Source organism: Triturus cristatus, chromosome 7 (genome assembly GCF_964204655.1).
Source record: "Triturus cristatus chromosome 7, aTriCri1.1, whole genome shotgun sequence".
In the NCBI taxonomy this organism is placed as follows: Eukaryota; Metazoa; Chordata; class Amphibia; order Caudata; family Salamandridae; genus Triturus; species Triturus cristatus.
In genome coordinates, this window is record NC_140590.1 from 761096418 (window position 1) to 761121714 (window position 25297).

The 25297-nt window shown below is 44.2% G+C and overlaps 2 protein-coding genes across 3 annotated transcripts in view; one reads left to right on the plus strand and one right to left on the minus strand.

Moving 5' to 3' along the window:
* The window catches only part of AFMID (arylformamidase), a 359393-nt gene that overhangs the window by 275692 nt on the left and 58404 nt on the right, over positions 1 to 25297 (minus strand). The window lies entirely within an intron of this gene.
* TK1 (thymidine kinase 1) lies at positions 10039 to 22581 on the plus strand. Of its 2 annotated transcripts, XM_085617479.1 has the most exons (7): positions 10039 to 10287; positions 11289 to 11320; positions 11914 to 12027; positions 13441 to 13534; positions 18882 to 18971; positions 19046 to 19165; positions 21849 to 22581. In XM_085617479.1, the coding sequence occupies exons 1-7, from the start codon at positions 10222 to 10224 to the stop codon at positions 22047 to 22049; spliced, it is 717 nt and encodes a 238-aa protein (XP_085473605.1). In that variant the 5' UTR covers positions 10039 to 10221; the 3' UTR covers positions 22050 to 22581. The 2 variants fall into 2 exon arrangements, with proteins under 2 accessions (XP_085473605.1, XP_085473606.1); XM_085617480.1 differs by lacking the exon at positions 11914 to 12027 and having other exon boundaries at positions 10055 to 10287.

Consider the following 25297-nt stretch of genomic DNA (forward strand, 5'->3'; position numbering starts at 1 on the left):
ACCACTGGAATCAAGCTATCCTGGCTGAAGAGGGGTGAAACCCCGAGCCCGGTCCTAGGATGCTTGTTTCCAGTCCAGGGAGGACTTGGCCTGGCAGTTCGGGCTGGACTGTTCCCATTGGGCGCAGGGCCAAGACTGATTTGCATATGGCTGGGTCCAAACTGGAATGGCATGGTGAGCAAAAAAACGATGGATTTAGGCCCAGATCTCTGTACTGGGGTGAATGTATGATATTGTTCTGCATTCTGTCCATCAATAGTTCTTTTTGCATTTGTCATCCCAAGTGGGATGGGTATGCTCAGACGTGGGTCCCGTGCTCTCCATGCCACTGGAATCAAGCTATCCTGGCTGAAGAGGGGTGAAACCCCAGAACCGGTCCTAGGATGCTTGTTTCCAGTCCAGGGAGGACTTGGCCAGGCAGTTCGGGCTGGACTGTTCCCACTGGGCACAGGGTCAAGACTGATTTGCATATGGCTGGGTCCAAACTGGAATGGCATGGTGAGCAAACAAACGATGGATTTAGGCCCAGATCTCTGTACTGGGGTGAATGTATGACATTGTTCTGCATTCTGTCCATCAATAGTTCTTTTTGCATTTGTCACCCTGAGTGGGACGGGTATGCTCAGACGTGGGTCCCTTCCTCTCCATGCCACTGGAATCAAGCTATGCTGGCTGAAGAGGGGTGAAACCCCAAAACTGGTCCTAGGATGCTTGTTTACAGTCCAGGGAGGACTCGCCTGGCAGTTCGGGCTGGACTGTTCCCATTGGGCGCTGGGTCAAGACTGATTTGCATATGGCTGGGTCCAAACTGGAATTGCATGGTGAGCAAAATAACTATGGATTTAGACCCAGATCTCTGTACTGGGGTGAATGTATGACATTTTTCTGCATTCTGTCCATCAATAGTTCTTTTTGCATTTACCTGGGCCTCGGGCAGTGGGTTGCAGACATGGCACTTAAGGATGTGTGCCATGTCGACTCTTCCCTTTTCTCTACACCAAAACATGCAGCCTGTGAGGGCAGTGTGTGGATGCTAAGGTACAGGGCCTCTAAGGGTGACACAATAGGTGCTGCAGCCCATAGAGGCCTTCCGTGGTCACAGTGCCCTTGGTACCCATGGTACCTTTTACAAGGGCCTTACCTGTGCCAATTGTGGGTACAAAGGTACAGTTTGAGAAAGAACACAGGCCCTGTGAACCTGATTGACGGAGACCTAGGGCACATTTAGTCAGGTTGCATCAGATGTCAGACAAAAAGTGGGGGGTAACCATACAAAAAGGGGCACTTTCCTACAGTGGCAGAGTAATCTGTTGTGTTGAAGCCATGAGTTAAATAGAATTTGATTTTGCTAAAATACTGCAAAGTACCAATGTCAAGTAAAAGGATCCTTATAAGCAATTACAGAAACTGAAGCAAGGTATTCGAAAGCGAGGCAGCCAGAAAAAAACCCAACAAAATGGAGAGATCAGAACAAAGGATAAAAAACACATAAATACCAACTTTCCTCCTGGCTGGCTGCGTTGAAAGGCAGTCCAAAGATTTTCAGCTCAAAGAGCAGTTGAAATGAGCATGTACCTGATTGCAGTTATACCTTTCCAGGAAGACTTGTAGCGCACTGAAATATTGTGAAATGCGTGCATGCAGGGCTTTAAGTGGGGAAAAAAACTGGGGGTGCTCTAAAAGGGGCGTGGCAAATTTCTTAAAGGGGTGTGGCCTATCCGAGTAGGGGAGTGGTCTATATCAAGATAACTAGCATTGTATGCTTAAGAAAATCATAAAGTTGCATCCAGCAAAGGATAATAAAATAGGCAAAAGGTATATTTATTAAGTAAAAGCCATAAAATACCAAACACTTTAAAAAACATGTAAAAATGATTTACATTACTTAGAAATATATTGCAGGATTTCCCCAAACCCTTGAAGATATTCACTGTGTCTAGTTTGCTGGGATTTCTCACAACAATTTTCGTCAGCAGACCTTCTACCTTTTGCCAGCCAACTCTTTACATAGAGCCTTGCGTCAAATGTTTCAAATGGAGGACCAATGAGATTTACCCATAAGCATGAAGAAATGGTCTCTACAAGAAGAGAGGCCCTTGTTGGACAAGCAATTAAGTTCATTGCGCTGTAACCTCTCTCGCAATCCGCATTACTTGCTGGCAGGGTTTCCATGCAAACTACTAACTTTTTTATGCTTCAGGGGTTTTCTTTCCACCAAAATCTTTGAAAAGTCTAAAAGCTTGGATAGTATATCTTGCTGGCAGCTGAAACTCTGAACACAGTTTCTGGATATCTGTTTCACCATAAAGAATGCATTCATCACCAGAAGGCAAGTTGCCTGCATCTAGCACACTGAAGCTGGCTATAAGTTCTTTCTCAGAATCCGGGGCACATCGTTTATTAGGTCTCGCCTGATCCAGCGCATGCGCTAGTCTGGCGAGACATTTTGTGAGGGCTCCAAAAAGTGCTACAAGGCAGCCTCGAGCTACAGTGCATGTGCGCGGGCACGCACGCCGCGCTTGACCGAGCTTACTTTCACTTTCGCATGTTTGATCGCGATCACTGCCGCTTGGCATAACCAATAGGTCTCGCTTTTGGGACCTTATAAGTATTTAGTTATGCAACTGTTACATGGCTAAACACTTATAAGGTCCCAAAGGCGAGACCTATTGGCTATGCCAATGCTTGTTAATATTTACAGACAGACTTTGGTAAAACTGATTTTGATTAAGGGCAACAGAGTTATTTCTACCATGGAAAAGAGGAACATTCTTGAATTTGCCCTCGTCAACCGCACTCTGAGCCACAGAAGCAAACTCCCCTGGTGAGTCCTGCATTGCTCTAAATATACATACTTGACTAACCAAAAGTCTGTGGGCATTAACAATTGTAATGTCCCTCCTCTGTAAGGAGAGTGATAAGTCTTAGAGCTCTTGAAGTGCATCACACATTACCCCCAAATCTCAAATAAAAGAATAGAATGTAAGCTTCTTCAAGAGACCTTCATACTTACTCCGGTCTCTTATGGGTCTGGATGGGTCTTTGGAAGCATTCTCAAAATGTTTGCACAAGGCAGGGAAGCAGTTCCAAACAGCTTTCACAGATTGTATATTCCCCATCTGTGTAGAGTGTCACACAGGACTTAATTACATCAGTGTTAGTAAACATAGGAAGAGTAGAGCAATGTGAAAGTAGATGAAAATGAAACTCAGAGGGGTCCGTCTGGGTCGGCTTTACTATTGACTTGAGATATCTACTTACTTCTGAATTGTGCCTGAACATTTTCAATGCAGCCACAAGTTACATTTTACAAGATCATATACATTTTTGGGGGGACTGGGGGGTACAGTGAAATTAAGTCTTAATCTCACTGTGCCCCCCAGTCCCCCAATATATATATATATATATATATATATATATATATATATATATATATATATATATATATATATCAACCCCCCTCCTAATGCATCTAGAGTTATATTCAGTGGCTGGGTGGTTTATTGGTATTTTCCAGCTGGCACAAGTCCTTCTGAAGGCTCACAGGTTCACAGGTTGTGTGTGCAAGCACCGGCGCTAGAGTGTTTGCCAACGTCGGTATGTATTTCATGTGTTATTGTTCATCCTATGTGTGATTTGACATGTGTGGTTCCACGTTATCACATATGTGTTACTGTAAACTTTATTTATTAGACGATCAAGTGAACAGAAGCAGACACCTGGACGAACTAACACACAGAAGGGAATATAATGTAAATGAAACGACCCATGGATGGATAAACTGGGTGGACGGTCGGTTGGTTAGAAATAGACATATGATTGAGAGAGAAGACGGGCAGGTATGTATCTAGAGAAATCAGACAGGTTTTTGAGGCATAGAGATGACGGGCCGACAGGGGCAGGGCTGCACTGGTAGTGTGCATGTTTGGGCAGTTAGTGCTGTATAAGGTAGCGTTTTTTCTGTACTCGGTAACATGTGGGTAACATGTGGTCTGTACACAGTGGATGCTCTTCAGCTGTTTACAATAATGTGGACAATTACTACAGCACAGAAACATTCATATACGAGTAACAATTTTGTTGTACATCTTTCTATACCCTGTACTGTGCCCCACCCTACACACACCCAACAGCGGATCCTAGTTAAATCCGAGCATCTGCTGGATGTGGCAGCCTTAGGCTGTTTGTACTGAGCAGTGGCGTAATATAAAATAATGCCCCCCCCTGCAGAATGTGAAGAGGGGGCCCTTTGCCTAACAAGGGGACGGGAAGACCGCCTTCAGGTGACCCAGGCAGTGGGATAGCAAGTGTTGTGGGCTCTAATGCAGGGAAGCAAATATGGTCCCCATATATCTGGTTTGGTATTGAAAAAATGGTCATAATTGGGGTGAAGTGAGGCCCATTAATCAATACCCCTGGCCCCGGTGTTCCTGCAGTCACGTCACGTTTGGTAGTTACGCCCTTGGGCCCAGAGCTCTTTTCGGATAAATAGTAACGCTAGAGCTTTACAGGAAGCTTCAATCAAAGTATACATGGCTCGTTGTTAAATATAAGCGATGTACAATATAACCATCCCTATAAAATGTACTAATATGCCATTACTAATATTGTAGCCAATTACAAACGCACTGATATTATAGAACACAGGTGCGGGTAATGCTGCAAGAAGGACGTAAAATACTTACATATACCACAATAAAATACAGCAGCAAATTATAATGGTACAGCGTCTTTTGAGTGCGCACATACATTCTGCTTCATATACATTACTGCCACGCACCTCACACCCTAATCCTGTAGAGGGCGCTTCTTTTTCACAATCGATATTTTCACTGAACGCGACACCACTGCCAACATCTGCAGGGTCCTTTCATTTCCCTACCGTGCCCGGGCGTCGCTCGTAGTTGGTATTTAAAAGCAACCGCTCGCCTCATATCCGCTTATACCAGTTGTCTAGGGCCATTAAAATACTCACGTTGCAGGCTTGCCAGCTGGGAGGGCAAGTCTTGTGTGGCTTCAGAAGGATCCTGGCTGAGGCAGCTCTGATGCGGAGGCAGGGTCCCGACTGTGCTGGTAGGGCTGGGGATGCGTCACGAAGGTAAGTTTCCTTTTCACTGCTGCTGGATTCTGTTGTAGACCCTCGTCCCTCGCTTGCTTTAAGGCATAGCAGGGTCACACTGGTTGCTGGAGAAATCTTGCTGCAGGCCGTAAAACCAGGGCCGTGCCGGTTCTAACCAGCTGTTGTTGTGCCGATGGCTGGCACGATGACGTAGGTGGCGCTGTGTGTTCAAAGAGAAGGGAAATCCCAAGAGAAAGTGTCTCGCATCAAAGGATTTCCCTTCCTGCTACAATGACGTCACGCCTTAAGCAGTGCGCGCGCATGCTCACCCGAAACACCAAACAAAAACCGGGACGTCTGGTCACCCTACCTTTGACCTTTGAGGCCCGAAAATAGAGACCCCTTTCAAGGCCCCCCAAAAAAAACTGGGGGTGCTCAGACCACCACAGACCCCCCCCCCCCAATTAAAGCCCTGCGTGCATGTAACAGAGCACACTGGTAAGGAAGGCATGCAAATGTGAGCGCTCATACGATTGAGGTTGCGTAAAGTGCGCTCGCTTGACGCGATGACGTGGAACTCCCTGGGATAACTGCGCACGCTGAAGGGCAGGAGTACGAGTGCAGGCGTGCGTACGTTTTCAGGATGTGCAGCTTGCACTTGCCGTGTGCCGTCATGAAATTGGTTGAAATCCTCGCTGCACCAACGCAAGTGAAAACTAACACAGGAAGGCTTCAAACACGGCTCCGATGAGTAGCTGCGAAGTTGAAGTTTTCTACGAACAGCCAGACTTTGTTAGCGTAGTCTGAAGAAATGACCCTTAAAAAAAAAAGCAAATAAATCCAAGATGAGTCGGTGGGTGTGATGATGCTCCAATCATCGCCAATATGTAGTAAGTATAGTCGCAGGTCTTAGAGAAGATTTTCATGTACATTTATTGCTGTTACAAATGTTACAAGTTCATTATTTCCTATGTAACTTGCAATACAGAAGATGGGTTATCCTTCATGTATGCAATGGAGAAACACATCCTAAAAAATATTGCAATTTCATTCAATCATACATGTTAGATTGCCTATACATACATATATTAGCACACATATTCATGTCCAAACATGTTAGTATGCAAAGCTACAGGCACAAATTTAGTAAAGCATTTAGTATTGACACAGAAACCATTGTGAAGACACATAGGGTTTGATTTACTAGTTGTTGCTTGGGTTCCTCAGTGACTAATGTGACAAATATACAACTGTATTAAAAGTGCATTATAGCCTTTGGCACCTATATCAGTCAAGTGTGTGACGTACTATTGTAAAGAAGGGTTTTAAGCAACATAAAGATGTTTTCACATTTTAAAAATTACCCCCTTGTCACTGACCCAAGGCCTTCAGCTTCCATCTAATAAGGTATAAGCCATTGCCAGAATGCGCTGCATCATGAGGGTCAGCGACCGCCACACCTGCCTTTTCTTCTAGGACTGTCCCAGCTGATATAGCATGAGGAGGTGGATCCACCGCCGAGGGTTCTCCCAGCTTTTGCCGCAGTGGATGCTGCTGCACCTGAAGACACCCAGTGGCGCACCAGATCCTCTTCATTTAATGGGTGCTGGCACACACACAGGAAGGTAATAAAAAAAGAAATGCCATTCATACCAAAGTAATGCTAAACAACACAATTTCTATAAAAATCATTATATATGTATATATATAGATATATATATAGATAGATATATATATAGATATATAGATATTATATATATATAGATATATATATATATATATATATATATATATATATGATCTGAATGTCACTTAACATACGTTATTGTGATTTTATATTGTTGACAAATATTTATCTTAATTTTCAAAATGGTACCACTCAATGTTGTCTGATGCCATTTAATACCATACTCTGGACCCGATTTAGTGTTTGGTGAAGAAGTTACTCTATCACAACATAACTGATAGCACACCCATCTTATTATAAGTGCATTATATAATATGGGACTAGTGATTAAAGATTGGAGAGAGGATATGGTCTGACTGCTACATTGCTGTTGTGGGTGCTGGAAACCAATGTTCGAGCCTAGGGGTCGTGTCCACATCCTGTGATTCTGGGCAAATCACTTAATCTCCCCGTGCCCACCAGAAAAATAAATGAAAAATAAATTAATGTGTCCTTGTGTAACATAACCAGTGCTCATGTAAAGCGCTCCAATACCTTCGGGTCGAATTTGTGCTATATAAATCTGCAAAAACAAATTAAGTGTTTGGGATATCTATCACACAGTAATAGAATCACCCTTCTACCAAACTGAAACTCAGTGCTTTTACATTTTATAGGTAGGGTGCTCCATCCTAAATAAGACATGAGATCAAAATAGCTAACAGTCTTTCATCTCCTTTGGCGGTCGGTCAAGGTGTTCCTCAAGGCTTTATACTTGCACCCACATTGTTCAATCTCTATTTAGAACCATTGGGAAATCTCCTTAGTAAATCCGGGATCCACTATTATCTCTATGCTGACGACACTCAAATCTACCTTAAGGTGGCTTCCACTCACGATCTCTCCATCCTAAGCTCCACTCTCGACTCCATTCAAAACTGGATGTTAACTCATCAGCTGATTCTGAATCCCTCCAAAACTGAATTCCTCCTCCTCTCCTCCTCACTTTCTCCTCCCCCGGTTCAATCATGGATGGACATGATTAATCTACTTAACAATAAACCCATCATTGTCGACAGCACAAAATCCCTTGGTGTCATACTCGACAAAAAACTCAATCTACTCTCCCACATCGATTCCATTGCAAAGTCTGCTCGATACCAACTGCGCCTTCTTTGGGGGAATCGTCGCTTCTTCCCGGAGCAAGACCTTAAAACCCTGGTCCAATCACTGATTCTCTCCAGATTGGACTACTGCAATTCTCTTCTTACTGGCCTCCCCAAATTCCACCTGTCCCCCCTTAAGTCTGTTCTCCATTCAGCAGCTCGTTTCATATATGGGGCCAAAAGAAGCGACCACATCACACCCATTTTATCCACCCTCCGTTGGCTTCTCATCGAGGCAAGATCTATCTACAAGACTGCCTGTATCACCCACAAAGCCTTGCACTCCTCCTCCCCTCGCTACCTGGCGAATAAACTGAAACTCTCTGGAGGCTCCAGACCATCACATAATGCAGAAAATGTATTGCTTGAACCTCTCACTTTCAAGAAGGAAAGATCGATGGCCCAATCCTTTACAGGCAACGCGGTGAGAATCTGGAACTCACTACCGCCTCAGCTCTGGACCACCACCTCTTCCCAGGCCTTCAAAACTGACCTCAAAGCTCTCCTCCTTCAAAGACACTTCCAAATTTAATTCACGCCCTCTATTATCTGAAAAAAGTCCTTCCATTAAAGGAAATTCTGTTCTCCATGCTTATAGAAGTGCCTTCCCAGTGTGTTTTTGTGTTTTGAGTGTCTGCCATTTAGTGCAGTATTATACCTCTACTTGTACTTTGTACTCCTTTGTAACATGCACACGTCACCTTTCCTTTTGTAACATATCGTTTGCTACCTATTGTATTTTGTTTGCTTTTGATACATACACAATTGCCACCATTGCTTCATGTAACGTAAAGTTTGTTTTTGTGTTTTGAGTGTCTGCCATTTATTGCAGTATTTTACCTCTACTTGTACTTTGTATGATTTTGTAACCTGCACACGTCACCTTTCCTTTTGTAACATATCGTTTGCTACGTCTTGTATTTTGTTTGTTCTTGATACTTGCACAATTGCCACTATTGCCTCATGTAACGTAACGTTTGCTTTTGTAACATGCTCACTTGTAATTTTCGCCTCATGTATCATTACTGTTCCTATTGTGAAGCGCTCTGACACCTTCGGGTAAAGTCCGCGCTATATAAAAACACATAAAATAAAATAAATAAAGAGCAACCTGTCTCCAAGAACAAGTGTATCGATGCTATTGTTTAAGTCAAGTGCCTTAGGTCTCTCCAACTTGGCTCAATAGCACTGAAACGTCGATGTTGATCAGGCAGCCATCTAAATAGCCATAATCCACCATTAATGATCCTGTCTCGGGAGTCCAGCTCCTCCGACAGTACTGGTAACGACCAGTTGCTCAGCTTTTAAGCCCCATACCCTGGGGCGTGCAAAGAGGACACCTGCTCGGCTACCCAGTACCCAGACCCGCTTCATTCAAAGCGAGCAGCTGCTTCCTTTTCAAATGCAACAGCTGCTTTGCCACCCTGGCCGTCACCCGCCCCAAAACTCGTTAGAGGCGTTAGCAATTTAGCTGCTTGCAGCCCGCCGCTTTCTGAGGGCTGGGCCTGCTGCGGGCCCGTAGCACTGCCTCTTAGCACTTTAAGGGGTTTGAAGAGAGGCGCTACTGAATTGCTTGCATGTTGTGCAGATTATGCAGCAGGTGATGGATCATGTGGTAAATGCGGCATACCTATAATTATGCGAAAATCGCCGCTATCGCGCAATCACATAAATCCAGTGGCCCTGAACATTATATGTTGCACGATCACAGCACGACATTACCCACATGTTCAGACATTTTTCATCAAAAATAAGGATAGGTTCTTCCACGTGAATGCCTTGGTCGCCGCTTCTAATGCGTTTGATGGGTGATTAAAGCACTCACTAGTGGTTACCTTCCCTTCGTGAATCTTGGTGGATTATTTGTCCCTTCATTATGTTCCTAGTGAGTGCTGTGGCGCAGGATTGTTTAGTAATTTTGAACTGGATAAAGTGCTGCCCTGACTGCGCAGCTCAGGTCATAATACTAGGAAATAATACCGCATACTACTACTACTAGTCTTTCTTCTATTCGGTTTAGTGCATCAATTATCTCTTCCAAAAGTATCCGGATGCCGCCTTCCTTACATTGCGCTGATTGGTCACTTTCTCTTTGCGGAAGTGCCAGCCTGCCCAACGATTGGCTGGCTGTTTTCGTATATGGGAGCATTGCGCGGGTTTTTTGATAGTGGGCATTTGTGCAAGTTGGAAAAGAGGACAATTTGCTCCCAGAGTCCATCGCTGATCCTGTAGCTTGCTAACAAAGGAGCGCGCTTAGCCGAGTCCGCCACTTCAAAGAAGCCGAAATCAGATTCCCCCCAATTTGAGAAAAGGGCATTGAGAGATTCAGGATGAACTGCCTTAACATGCCTGAGGTGACCCCGGGCTCCCCCAGCAAGGTCCGAGGACAGATCCAGGTACTGGGAGAGCGGGAGCTGGTATATCTCTCAGAAAAGAGATGCGTTTAGAAGAGGGAAGGGCTCTGATAAGAAAAAGGGGAGCTGGGATGGAGTGGTCTCACGGCGGGGATGGTAGTCTAGATGCGTTTGTAAAATATTTGGGGGCATATTATCAAGAAACGGCGTTAAAATTATCGCCACTTTAGCGACAGAAAATTGCCGCTAAAGCGGCGATAATGGGCTTGATAATATGCCCTTGAGAATTCCCATAGAAGCCCATGTTCTGGTGTGAACATGGGCTTCGATTGGAATTCTCTGCGGCATATTATCAAGCCCATTATCGCCACTTTAGCGGCAGTTTTCTGCGGCTAAAGAGGCAATAATTTTAAGGCCGTGCTTGATAATATGCCCCATAGCTCAGGGTGGTCAGTTACCTTTCGCTAACTTTGCCACGCTGGGTGATCTAAAATTCCTGCTGACGCTGGGTGATGTTTTGAAATCTGCATTTTAATCTAAATAAAAAATGTTTTAATTCATTTCTCACACTTGTTTTTTGTTTGTAATTTAATGCAAAACATTCTTGATTACCGCCATTTTTTTTTTGCACTAGAGTAGTACTGATATAATTGCCGCTCAGAAGGAATTGCGACGTTGGTGTGAAAATGTTTCGTTTTCAATAATCTCTGGGGGGCATATTATCAAGCCAGGCGATACAAATAATTTTATCGCCTGGCTTGATAATATGCCCCCGGATTCGGGATACACTATGGTACCAAGGAAATTCTGACTAGCAGGCGTAGTCTGTGGATGGGCTGCGTTAGGGCGGGAAGCACGAAGGAGATGCTAGACGCTCTGCTGGTACGGTCCTGCTTAGCATTGCCATATAGAAAAGGCGCACAGGAGTAATGCAGGCTGTAAACTGTGGATTTGCATATCATTCAGAGGGTGGTTGGGCTTAGTTTGCATCGGCAGTTCTGATAACGTGAGTGCTAACCAAAATGATTGTCCTCCTTTTACAGGTGATTTTTGGACCCATGTTCTCTGGCAAGAGGTGAGTGGCTTGCTTCCAGTTCAGCCTCCTTGCGGGGTTTCTGTTGAAAATGCCCGCCATTTGTATGGGCTGGAAGCTTTTGTTTGCCTTTTTAAGGTTCTTGAGAAGCCCTGCATTATGTCTGTGCCTCGTTTGTATTACTTGAGAACTATAAAACCGTTCTTTCTTAACTATGCCCGCTGGGATGGGCCGGTCACCCTATCTGGGGAGGGTGAGCATCTTGCATCTCCTTCCTGTCTATTGTAGCCCCCTCTGAGCGATAGAAACCATCCTTGTGTTTATCTTCCGCCGGATCACTATGTTGAGTTTTATTTTCAAAATCCATATGCTCGAGCTGTGTATGCCATGACTGTCTTATTGCTGCCCAGTGGTTGCTGCTGGTGATAGAAATACTCCTGTCTCTCCCGATTGGCACTTTTGGTCGTGCCACCTAGACAGCACGGCGGAAGGCTACTAGTACCACCACTACATAAGTGGGTGGTAGCATGGCATATGTTGTGGCACGGCATACAGTTTGATAAATAGAACGCTTATTTTGCCGCCGAAGCCATGAACATCTTTTTAACGTGATTTCACTGCCTCGTCTGTTTCAGTACAGAGCTGATGCGCAGAGTCCGCCGCTTCCAGATCGCACAGTACAAGTGCCTGGTCGTGAAGTATGACAAGGATGTTCGCTATTCTGCGAATGGATTAGCCACGCATGACAGGTGAGTCACTTGTTCATGATTAAAGACCAGGTTGTTTTCTGCTGTATGATGATGGTGCAGGTTTACCCACCAGTACGCGCTTCACAACATCCCCACCCCTTTTATGTGGATCCAATGAGAAGGGTACTTTCCACCAGTACACACATTCTCTCTTGTTTGAGTCTGTGCTCTTCCTTGGTACTGTATGGGTACATTTTAATCGTCACATTGCTGATATGCCTGCATTTTGTTCAGACTTCTGTCCTGTCAAAGGCGAGAGATGGGAACTTATCGATCTCATCCAGTGTAGATGATTTGATCAAACACTACTTGCACTGCAGCTTTTCTTGGATCGGGTGCCTGTAACAATACGAGTCATCTTAAAATGGAGGCTTAAGAAACAATGGGCAAGAGAGGAACCGGGTTCCACTGGCAGATCCAAGGTGAAGATTGAGGTCCCCGTAGGCGCTTACTTGGGGCTGACCTTCCTTTGCTGGAGTTGTCGTTTAACGGACTGATGCACAGTGCTCACTAATGAGGCTTAATACGCTTTAACTGTCAACATGGTGGTTGACATTTATAACTGTAAATAATACGTTTTTGGCAGAAAAGAATGCATGTGCAATGAGATATTGAATGCAATCTTGTTCCTGTTCGCAGTAAGGGTCTAATAAATCGTATGTACTCTATTGCGAACACGAGTCAGCCATTGTGAGAGCACTCTAGCGTCTGCCAGGGCTCAGACTAAAGTGGCTAGACATCTCACATCTAGTGGTTCAGGCATACCATGATTAATAGCCCCTAGGCTCCACACATGGACACTGGCTATGGAAGGCTCTTTGGTTGGAAATGGCTGAGTTAATTTTCCCAGATAGATGTCGGTTACTTGATCTATTGCAAGAGGTTTCTTTATCAAAACGGGTCTTTAAACTAGGTTATATGACGGGATCAGTATGGCTAGTTACTGGACTGATGTGAAGTAACTGGAAACATTAAAGGCTGAAAAATATTAGTTGCCGTTTCTTCTTCCAACTCCGTCCAGATTGTTTTATAGTGGGTTTACAGCATAAGATTGGATGTGAATACATATGATTTCATTTTAAGCATCTGCAACTATTAGATTTCAGGGGGATGTAGCTTATATTAGCACCTGATGGACTACAGCAGTGTACCTTGGACATGCAAGCTGTTACTTATGTCCTCCTGACGATCTCTGTTTAACTGCCTTTGTGCAAAAGACTACTTTTTACAACTTTTATGTATCAAAGTTTAAGAAGAGGCAGTACAGTTATGCTTCAATGAGTGAAGCAATAGGATTTGTATTGATTTTCTTTTGGTTGTAGTGATTATTGTGTGCATATATTGTGTGTATATATTTTGATCGAGCTGCTATTGATGTTCCTGTCTCAAATGAAATCTTGACTTATTGTTTAGGAACACGATGGAAGCAGTTGCAGCTTCTCGCCTTTGCGAAGTCTATCATCTTGCTTTAAGCTGCTCTGTCATTGGGATTGATGAAGGCCAATTTGTGAGTATTTGTTTGGTTTCTGCAGCCAGGTTTTTAAACTACTTTTCTATCTAGAGTATTTAGTTGGTGGCAATGCACTAGCCATCTTTCGTTTTGTCATCAAAACTAGTGTCAAGTCAAACAAGCTTTATTCAATTTGATATATGTATCAAAAGTATGTTAGACATTATAAAACAACTAAACATCAGTATCACAATTAATACAACTCATACATAAAATTGCACAATCATTTTGGTTAAAACAATGACTTTAAAACACATACTCTCCCTCTTATCCATACCTCTTTCTGAATGTAATCACTTCTTTAATAAAATTGTGGACACAGTAACGGATCTCAGGAGAACCCTGAGAAAGAAGAAACCACACCTTTACTATAAGAAACTGGGTGACGAGCCCTCAATAAAAGTAACAAACCTATAGCTGTTTTTATACAGGGCACAAAAAGAGGTAAAGTGTAGGGTGCTTTGTTTTGTCATGTTATTATATGGGTACAATGGAAGATTAGTTGCCCATCCACTTTGCTGTGGGAAGGCAACCATAACATGAATTAAGTACAAGTGGAACATGGGTAAAATCTATGTTGCGGGTTTGTAAATAAGATAAGGTTCCATGGCTGACTTACACAGCCGGATGACTTAAAAAAAAAACTCTGGTTTAGCAACTGTAAGTGCTTTGCACTCACACTTTCCATAAGCTGTTTTAATAATAGATTTTGCTTGCTAAGTTAGGATTAAGATAAAAAATCAGCTAGGTCAGTTCCTGAACTGTAAGTTTAAGAGAACTAAACCAAGCAATAAAATCAATATTGGATAAAAGAAGGCAATCTAGAATAATGGACCTTGTAAATTCTAATTCTGGGGTAAGCCAGACCTTTGTCCATAGCAGTAAGGGAGCCAAAGGAAGCCTGTCTTCAATGTGCACAACGCCAATTCGTGATGGCGGAAGGACGTTGATGAACCTTTTGGGTACTGATTAAAAACCTTCATAAAAAAAGTATCCTCTACCGCTTGGAGCAATTACTGTAGCCCCAAACTCTTTCCCCCCCGTAAGAAGTAATAAGGCATTTTGCTTTATATAAGGCTATCATCTCTAACAGGTTCATGACCCAAATGGGCAGCAAAACGGAAAAGAGCCTCTATAGCTAGTGTGTGAGCAAGTTCTCACAGCATGACACAACATTGTATTGGTGTGATACACTAGTGCAGTGTCATGCTTACGCCGCATGCAGTGTTTCCTAAATATGATTTATCAGTCAATATATATGTGTAAAATGCATATGTTATTATTGTTTTCCAGGTAACTAAGTGACATATGAACATTGGGTGGCGACAAGTGTTAGCCCCCCTAGTACATTAGAATATACAAAGGGTATATGCTCAAAGAGGATTCGACATCCATCCTGATGTATGCGATGGAGTCTGTTGAGCAGATAGGCAGAAACATGTTGACTTCATAGTGGGGTTGGGGAAATAATTCTGCAATGCTCCACACCTAATTTTTAATACCGTGGGGTACCCTACATAGTAATAACCAGACTGGGTTATCTCCAGTGCTCAAATAATCCACTCGTATTGTTGAGCAAGATTTATTCAGGGAGAGCTATTTTTAGGACTACTCGCCCTTTCTGGTGAGTTGAAAATCTTCTAACTTCAGGGAAGACAAACTGACTTTTGACCTGTCTCCGAAAGCAGAGCAAATGTGACAAGATTTAAAGGCATCTTTATTGCTCACAAAGTGAAAGAGCAATACAAATGCCATTAAAACTGGTCACGTTTGCTTGCTTTCACAGACCAATCAAAAGTCAGCTTGTCTTATTACATTTATTTTTCCTTCTGTGACTTAAGATAGAGGATTTTGTGAAGTGAACTGAGTGAATCTGTAAATGACAATGCACTACCACATCAGGCTTTGGTAATATATTTATGAAAAGTGAGTTTTTAAACATGGACTGTGTATTATTACTGCTACTGCCCAGATGGCAATGCGGTTAGTGAACTAAAAGGCAAGCCAGGAATCATGTGTACCCTATTATATGTGCTTAATTCTTGTTGTAAATAGAGCAAACATTTAGTCTAGTAAATAAAGAGGTTTGTTTTGTACAGCAGAAATGGTGAACTTGCATATTTGAAGGTGTTCTCTTATGTGATAATAAAGAAAAAGGTGGCTCCATAAGATAAAACATTTGCCTAGGATCACACAGACCAGTTCACAGGTAAAGTACATTAGTTAGGTCAAGTAGATTAATAAAGTTTCTAGACCTATAGGTCTAGTAACATTATTTGGATTTTCCGAGCCCTGATCACATATTATTTTATTTATCTATTGGGGGGGGCTATTTCACAGATGCTAGGCTAGAAACAAGTGCCTCCCTGATCTCAGGGTATAGTCCCACTCTCCATCAAACCAAAGTTCGTGGGGAGCATGGGGATATCCAATGATGAAGCATGACACCAATATAAATTCACTGTGGTGGCCTTTTTTGTGCGAGAGGATTTGATTTGAAGGCAACTCACATCGAGGCCCTACGGCCTCTAGTTCCACAGCATGGAGATTATCCATAGTTATTGTGGTTTGGTCTCAATTGTAGCCACTACATATCATCTTGCCAACTGGAACCTCTGTCAGTAGCCTCCTGTTCCCTGAAATGTGTCCCATTGCATTTGGGTATCCCAAATTGGAGTTTACTGGGGTTTTGAGCCTCAACACTAATCTGGGCTACATCAACCACCTCCATGTGGCGTTTGAATGCCCAGACTGAACCTTCTTAAACAGTTGCATGCTTCATTTGCTACCATGCACGTACTATCCATTTGGGTGGCTTCCTTTATAGGTGGTAGTCTACCAGAATGGTTTGCTAAAAACATCTTGGGGACATTTAGAAAGTTGACCTAGGAATGTGTTCCGCCCATTGCTTACCATTGACTTTGTGAGTTGTAACCCCCATTTTCTGGCTGTCCAGCTTGAGTTCATACCAAACCTTGTTTACCGTAGTCTTCCACAAGCTCGCTTTCTGTAAATACACCTCTAAATCTTGTTCTTAACGTGTCACGTTTGCTGAGCTTTCAAAGACCGGGGTCAAATGTCAGGTTTTGTCTTCCAGGGAGGTTGGTGTTTTTTTTTCTTTCTCTGACTTCAAATTGAGAAGATTTGTGACAGTCATGCTGGCTAGTGGAGGCCTGCATGAACTGTGCTGACTATCAAATCAATACAGTGGGTAATGGTGAAACTACTCTGCACCAAATCACTCTACGCCACGCTATTCTATGTCACTGCGCACTCTGCCACTATTCTACTCTGCGGTACAAAAGGAGGTGGTGATGGACGGAGCATCAGAACCAATCAAACACTCACACCCAGTCAACAGATCTGGGTTTGATCCATCACCGTTCTTTAGCCCACTCTGCCACCCCAGTTCAGACATGGCCATATGCAAATCAGTCTGACCCTGTGGCTCATGGGAACAGTCAAGCCCGAACTGCCAAGCCATGCCTTCCCTGGGCCGGAAACAAGCTTCCTAGAACCGGTTTCTGGACTTTTCAGCCGTCTTCAGCCAGGCTTGCTTGAATCCAGTGGCAAAGTGAGCAAGGGACTCACATCTGAGCATACCCTGCCAACTTATGGCGAACAAAGCGGTACAAAAGGAGGTGGTGATGGACGGAGCTCAGACGTGAGTCCCTTGCTCTCCATGCCACTAGTATCAAGCTATCCTGGCTGATGAGGGCTGAAAGCCCGAAACCGGTCCTAGGATGCTTGTTTCCAGTCCAGGGAGGACCTGGCTTGGCAGTTCGGGCAGGACTGTTCCCATGGGGCACAGGGTCAAGACTGATTTGCATATGGCTGGGTTCAAACTGGAATGGCATGGTGAGCAAAAAAACGATGGATTTAGGCCCAGATCTCTGTACTGGGGTGAATGTATGACATTGTTCTGCATTCTGTCCATCAATTGTTGTTTTTGCACTATTCTACTCTGCACCATTGCACTCTATGCCACTCTGCCAGTGCTCTCAATGCCACTCCTGCACTCTGCCAGTAGTGCACTTGATGCCACTCTGCCAGTAGTGCACACGGCGCCATTCTGCAGCGGCGGACTCTATGCCAGTGCATTTTACCCCATTCTGCAACGCTGCACTCTATGCCAGTAGTGCACGCAGCACCACTCTGCCCCTTTGCAAACTGCACTCTATTTTACTATTATTACATTGCAAGCCTGCACTCTATGCTACTATACTCTATTAACATTCTACTGTCACTGAACTCTTCTGCACTGTGCCACTGAATTCTACTGTGCGCCACGGCACACTATGCCTCTCCACTCTACGCCAGTGCACTCTGCACCACGCCACTTCACTCTACTTTGCCCCACTCCACTCTGAAACAATCTATGCCACTACTGTATAGCACTGCATTCTACCCTGCACCACTCTTCTGCACTCTGAAATACTGCACTCTACCCCTCTCTGCAACGCTCCACTCTACCCCACTCTGCAATGCTGCATTCTGCCAGTGCACTCTGCATCACACTGCAACGCTGCACTCTATGCCAGTGTGCTCTTCCCCACTCTGCAACGCTGCACTCTATGCCAGTGCACTCTACCCCACTCTGCAATGCTGCGCTCTACGCCAATTCACTTGACACCTCTCTGTGGCTCTTTCTAACACTGCATTCTATGCCAGTGCACCTAAGCCAATTACTTTGCAACACTGCACTATACGCCACTATACTATATAATATTCTACGCTGTTCTGCACTGTGCCTCTACTCTGCACCTGTGCACTCTACCCTACTCAGTGCCACTGCTCTATTCCACTCCACTATGGTGTTCAACATTGCTAAAACATACTGGTAAAGCCAATAGCTCTTGCATAGGTGAGTCCTGTTGGCTTGCCAATGCTTGTTGTTTTTGGCTGATCCACCGCAAGCATCCCATCCAATATCTAAAGCAGTGGAACTTGTACTGTCAGTTGTGATCTTGCTCCTGATCAAAAGACAAAGCATGAAGCTACCTTCTTGGGTGGCAGCAAACTCTTCACAGGCGTCTCACTCTGGAAGACCCATTCCTTGCCTCAACACAAACCTAGCTTAGTAGCTAGCCATAAAGATGCACATATTTATGGTCTGTTTTCCCCCTTTGGAAATTGTTTATTCTGAAGTAGCATTCATTGTAGTAACTTCTGTTGAAAGCATTGATCTGCTTGTGTATGTGTTAACCTCCCCTCCAAGGAATGGCCTCTTTTATCAATTTCACAACTTCCCTTTGTGTCCACATGTGAGCCCAATCTCCTGTGATTGGTTGTATGCTTTACAAAGCCAACATATGAATAAGGAGTAACTGTTCCCATCTTTTAGTTCCCTGATACTGTGGAGTTCTGTGAAGAAATGGCTAATGCAGGAAAGACTGTGATCGTGGCAGCCCTGGACGGAACTTTCCAGAGGAAGGTGGGTAGTGGATAACTCTTTGTACATAGGTGCTAAACTCTGTTTGGGTTTTAATGTGTCGTTATTCTCACCAGGCCTTTGGCAACATCCTGAGCCTCGTACCCTTGGCAGAGAGCGTGGTCAAGTTGAATGCGGTGTGTATGGAGTGTTACCGCGAGGCTTCTTACACAATGAGACTGGGTGCTGAGAAGGAGGTAACACATCTTTGGTATCCCTTGTGTTCTTAAAAGAGCTGCTACTGTTATGGGACTTTGTTTTATCATGCAAATAAAGGAGTACCAGAAAATGGTACCATTGTCCTAGCACAAGTCGCGATGTTTAGCGTTCCTTAGATAATCTTATTCCTTCCCTCGCTCTCAGCGGTGGAGAAATGGGGGAGTTGTAAGTACCATGGCCTGCCCTTCAAACAATAAAAAAAAAAACCTGGCCTCTTATCACCCACCTCCTGAAAATAACCCCCAACCATACAGAAATACGCGGCCTCCCTGCCCAAAAGGGTCCAGTCCCCCTGTGACAGGGACTAATTGAGCAGCTTGTCGGCGTGGGTCTGAAGGGACCTCTGCTGACTGGGGAGAAGGAGGTTGGCAAGTCCACAGAGCTGCCGATGTGCTCCTGTCTCCTTGGGTCTGTGGATGCCTGGGAGAGACAGAAGAAAGTTGTCAAGGTTGCCAACTGACATTCACTTGCAGTGCTAGAGGTGGGGCTCTGGTGACCCTGGCAAGGCAGTGGAAAGAAGAGGAGGCTGGTTTTAAATCTGGTTGTGTGCGAGGAAGGCTTACAATGGAAAATATATGTAAAGAAGGAATATAAAGTCCATCTTGCTAGGTGGTGGAGCTTCTGTTTAACATAGTATATGCATTACAAGTCTTCTAGCTATCTGTGATGAACTGGCCCCCCAAAAGTTGGTCTTCTATGAATGCCATCATTGGTTTCTGTAGGCTCAGAATACTTTGGAGCCAGAACCATATTAATTCAATGAACCCCAGTAGTTCATTTACCTCTGGCAGCTCGGCTCAAGTACCCATGATCTAGCCCCCTCCCCATTCACTACATTAGGCCCAACACAATTAGCAGAGTAATCAAATAGTGACTGGGGCCACTCAATAACTGAGTTCTCGTTCAATTAAAAAAGTTAATTGTATTACAGCCAATCTCAAAATAGGCAATACAGGAACCTGCAGTAATTGGCAGATACAGAGTACAAAGTCTGAAACTAAATCCAATCCCAATCAAATAAATAGAACAGTTTGCATTTCTAAGGGACAATCGCCGCCAACCGAATTGTCAGAATCCCAAAGAAACCAACAGCATCTGTAGTAGGGAAGGGAAAGTCTCCATCTCAGAATCTTGTTGGGAAAAGGGGAGTCATCCTCTTGCTGTCACCCCTGCCGCCCAACTCGGGTGTTTAAAAGAGAAAAAAAATGTATGCATTGAGGAAAACTGTAGATTCCACATAGCCTGACTAGAGATTGGACAGATCAGAAGTGAGATGATCATTAGAAGTTTAACACAAGCATATTTTTAAGGTAGTTGGGAATCTTCCATTCGTTTCAACAGCCGTCCCCATATGTAAAATACAATATGACACCTTCCCAAACAAAGGCTAATGTGCTAGCAGGCCTGCATTGGACCTTCTTGTGGAAGTGTCCTTTAGAGAGATACATCAGCAGCACAATAAAAGGTTTTGTTCACACTATAAGCTCGCAAAGGAAGATAACTTGATGAAACTGGTTTTGTTGCGCACTGTGGAAAGAGGAGACTCGCGGAGTGAAATTGATTGGTGGGGGGGGGGGGTGGGAGTGAGCAAAACACTAGCAACTGCATTCCTCGATAAAAATTGGGTCTTCACTAAAATGTGGCATAACTAAAGTACTTTACTAATCTCACCCCCAGACATAATAAATGTTTTAAAGTGCAAAATCATTAATTCATCACCTACAGCTATATTCATCATAAGAATTAGTATACACACATTATGTATTACCTGAAATTGCATATGTAAAAACTAAGATACCTAAAAGTTCAAGTAAAGTGCGAGGGGCGGCTGGCAGTTGATGCTAGAACCCTTCAAAATGCTGCTTGATTGCTTCGTACTAGAACAATTATCAATGCTGCTTGTTTTCTGCTAATAGGATGGGGTGCAATCTATTCAAGTTTACTCCGAAATGGGCATATGCACAGTAAGCAGTGGCTTCCCTTAACTCAACTGAACCATCCTGGAGAGAAGTTTTCTTTCTCTTTTCTTCCTTTTGAGAGAGTTGCCCCATAAAAAGTGATTGTGGCCGTTTGAATTGCCTTGCTACTTTGGCAGGCTGAAGGGGTTTTGTGCCAGTGGAGTAGCTGTTTGGCACAAGGCTGCTAAACCCTGTAATGGAGAGCCTGATGCAGCATATACATTGGTGGGGTGGGGCCTTGCTTTTACTTGCCTGGAACAGGCAAGGGACCCTTAACAGGTGATGGAAAGAACACCACACCAAGCTCTAAAGGAGCGGTCTGATCTCTGTACAGATATGATTTTCTGGATAGACTCACCTTGGGCTTGATTGGGGTATGGGTGCAGGGATGCATTTGCTTTGACAATTTGATGTTGGGCAGATAAGTTCCCCAAGATGGGTGTCATCCTACTGCGGTGAAATGTGAATGGGGCTTCCTGGGGCTTTGCATTCTCTTCTGGTTCGCGTAAAGGTTGATTAATGTGATCAAGCTAGAGTCGAGCAAAAACTTTTAATAGCAATTAGGTCGTTGTTATCACAGCTGCTAGATGCACAACTCTCAATAGAAGAATGGAGACTGGAAGTTCTAATACATGGCCTTTTTGTTACGAGTATCTAAGGTTGAAAACAGAATGCGTAAACTGTGTGCTAACTCCTTCAACAGGTGGAGGTGATTGGTGGCTCCGATAAGTACCATGCTGTGTGCCGGCCCTGTTACTTCAGGAAGCAGGCCCAGCAGTGTGGCCCGGACAACAAGGAGAACTTTACATTGGGCGTCCTGGAGCCTGTCCACTGCACACAGAAGGGAAAACTGCGGGCACCGACCACGCCCCGGAAGCTCTTCGCTCAGCTCCAGGCCTCTTAACACGCGCAGAGTTGGCACTTCGATCTACGCTGCTCGTCTGTCTTGGTCTGTGCCATGTAATTTGTTTTAATGTGCAACAAAACAAAAACTCCACCTACCAGGAAGTATTGAATCGCAATTGACCTTTGTGGTGGGGAGACTTACGTTTCATGGGGACAATTGCCCAGAAGAGGAATTTGAAGCGATATTTTCAGTCATGTGTTCTCCTTGGTCTAGCGTTTTACACTATTTATGACGATAGCACTTACTGACGTGGTTTATATTGAATGTGTTTTACGCAAGGGCATGGGTTGGCAGGACCATAATACTGTGTTATCCCCAGATAGATGGTTCGCTAAAGGCTACTATTCCTGTGCTGCAAAGCAGTGGCTTTTTACTGTTTTTATAATGTCTGTTGAAGTGTGTCTGCATGTTGTCTGCTTACTTTCAGGGGATGGTGCGTTTTAGCGTGAGAAAGTATGCGCATGTCTCAGTTGTGGAGTCTTTTAAATGACTGGTGGGGGGGAGGGAATAAATTATTTTTCTATATAAACTGTGCTCTCTTTTCTTTGACTTTCCTTTTTAAAGCTGGCTTGATGTTTTGTCACCAAATATATAGTGGGCATTCGAATACATGAGACTATTTTTCATCTGAAAAGTACACTTAGTCGTGTTTGTCACACTGAATTATTTATCTCCCACGATTATGTTGTACATAAAGCAAATTTATTTTTGCTTCCCTACACTGACAAAGTCAACAAAGCAGGCTTAAAGTGATAATCCGCATTTGTTAAAGCATATTTTTTTTTATAGGCATAGCCATTTTACCATCCAACCTATTGGCTTTGCCTTGAGCGTGTGCGCAGCACAAACAGGAGAGAAAGTGTCAGAAAGCATATAAACTCGGGGAGTGCTGATTAAATAAATGTAGCTCCCTAGATGTGAGCAGTGGAAGGCTATAAGTCAGCCAGTCTCAATTCTGACGTTATGCTCCAGCCAGGAGAGGGGGAAACAGGGAAAGATCAAAGCAAGCTACGAAATGAAAAGCGAGTGAGGCTCATGATAAAACCAACCGACCTTAAGTAATGGGTGTGTTTTAAGTTCACAATAAGGTTTTTGGTGATACCTAAAAGGGGGTGGTAGTCAGCAGCTGCAGAGCATCACCTCTTAACCTGCCATGTACGTGCAGGGTACAATTTGTAAATGAAATAGCAAAGACTGCTGGGGATGCATAATTCTGATATCAAGTTAAGAGCTTGTATTGCTAAGAGAAATTCCCTTTTCTTGTTCCCTTCCTTCCCCCTCCTTAAGGTGGAAGTCGAATCCTACTCTACAAATGATCATTCATTCACCAGGAAGCCAAGCTATAGTCCAATTGTCTCAAGCAGCCTCACAGTACCAATGACACAGATCAGCACAACGGCATAACCAACTTGCTTGAGACTTCCCCCAGCAATAAAATTCTTGCCAATACCCCGCTTGTGTGGCTAGATGCTGACGTTATCTTTCTGAAATATCACTGATGGTGTGGAGCTGTTCTTTAAAAGTTTTTCAAAATTTTGTAATAAAACTTTTAATTTCAGTTGGCATGTGACAACCTTCGTATACCAGTCAGTCATATCAGCCCGACCCTCCCATCAGGGGAATATTATCAGAATTGTTCATCAAGTGCACTGACTACTATTCCCTAAACTCAGACTTTTGGACCCCTTCCAGCACCTAGCTTGACAAATCGCCCTACGCAGGCACGCCTCAAGGATTGCACCTCTGCCGAGGGTTGACTCTCCCTAGCTCCAGGTGCCTTCAAGTACCCTGATGTAACTATCTTAGAGTCTAAGGTTATTGATTTTTACTCAGCCTACCACTTTCAGAGGCCAGACAATATTCTTAATTGGCAAAACAACCATAGACATTTTCAGGAGCTGGAAGCAATTAAATCTCACTATCTAGGCAGCAAACCATTTCGCTAAGGGAAAGGGCAGGAATGTGCTGTATTTAACATCATACGGCACACTCCATACCTTGTGCACAATGTGCTGCCTAGTGCCAACGCAGGCACCCTTATGCCGTGGTGCAAGGGTGGTTGCGTTGCATACCAGATTGATTTTGTGCCAGAATGGGCACATTCCTACACAAAAACAATCCTCTGAGGCATTTTCCTCTTTCTATGTGTGCTGCAAAATGCAGCACACATCGAGGGTAAAACTAGGAGAAATTGAGATATTTTTACTCGTTACGCTCAGCTGGGAGGCGAAGCATTTTGCCACATTCCCTTGTCAACCAGTAATGGTAAATCTGGTAATGTGCCAAAATCCATGAATGGATGCCTGGGAACACCCATGCTCCAACGTTGGAACATCTCCCTGGGGCAAAGTAACGCAACATGTTGCGTTACTCTAGATTTATCAAACCACGCAAGGTGGCCATGCATGGCTTGATAAGTTGTGTTGCCCTTGCACGGTGCAAAGGCAACAACTCGATAAATCTGCTCCATAATTTATAGAGGACAAACAACATCAACCCTTATTAGCTCCAGATACAAGGAAATACCACAAAAGCCCCATATAAGCAGAGACTTAAGCAACCTAAATGTCTTCCAAGATCCTTTAACCCCTTCCCTGCTCATGACGGAACCGTTCCGTCATGAGCCACGGTTGGCGTGTGCTCATGACGGAACGGTTCCGTCATGACAATCCTGTCGGCGGCCGCTCCGCCTGCGCGGCGCTGTTTCCCCGCCTGTGCGGGGCGACAACGCAAATGGGCGGAGTCATGACGGAACCGTTCCGTCATGAGCACAGCTCAACTGTGGCTCATGACGGAGCGGCTCCGTCATGAGCACAGGCCCACCGCGCTGCCCCCCTGCCCCCCCCAGCGCTGCAGCGGAATGTCCGCAGCAGCGAAGGGGTTAAAAAAAGCATACAAGCACACAGGACGCTATAAGCATTACAGTTCAGAAGGATCTCAACCAGCATGTGTCTCCTAACGACAAATGACTCCTCAAAGAAAGACGAGACCGCCTGATTTTAATTTGTTCTTGGAATATAGGTGGCATCCAGTGTCAGTTGCAACTTGGTGGGCCAGTCTAACCACTTATCTCAACAAACACCAAATCATCTGTCTTCAGGAATCTTTGTTCCTTCAGCATTTCCATCTTACAAAGTTTGAAACCTTTGAAGTTATCGCTAAAAAACATGCTGTGACTGGTGCCATTCTAATCCTAATAATCTGTCTCCCTCTCGCAAATTGATCCCTCATCTGACTACTTCTTA

What these genes read in the sequence shown, in the direction of transcription:
- TK1 (XM_085617479.1), top strand. Translation starts at nt 10,222, where the DNA reads ATGAACTGCCTTAACATGCCTGAGGTGACCCCGGGCTCCCCCAGCAAG. An exon ending in AGGTCCGAGGACAGATCCAG is followed by an intron (nt 10,288 to 11,288) that starts GTACTGGGAGAG and finishes CTCCTTTTACAG; the next exon opens with GTGATTTTTGGACCCATGTT. An exon ending in CCCATGTTCTCTGGCAAGAG is followed by an intron (nt 11,321 to 11,913) that starts GTGAGTGGCTTG and finishes CGTCTGTTTCAG; the next exon opens with TACAGAGCTGATGCGCAGAG.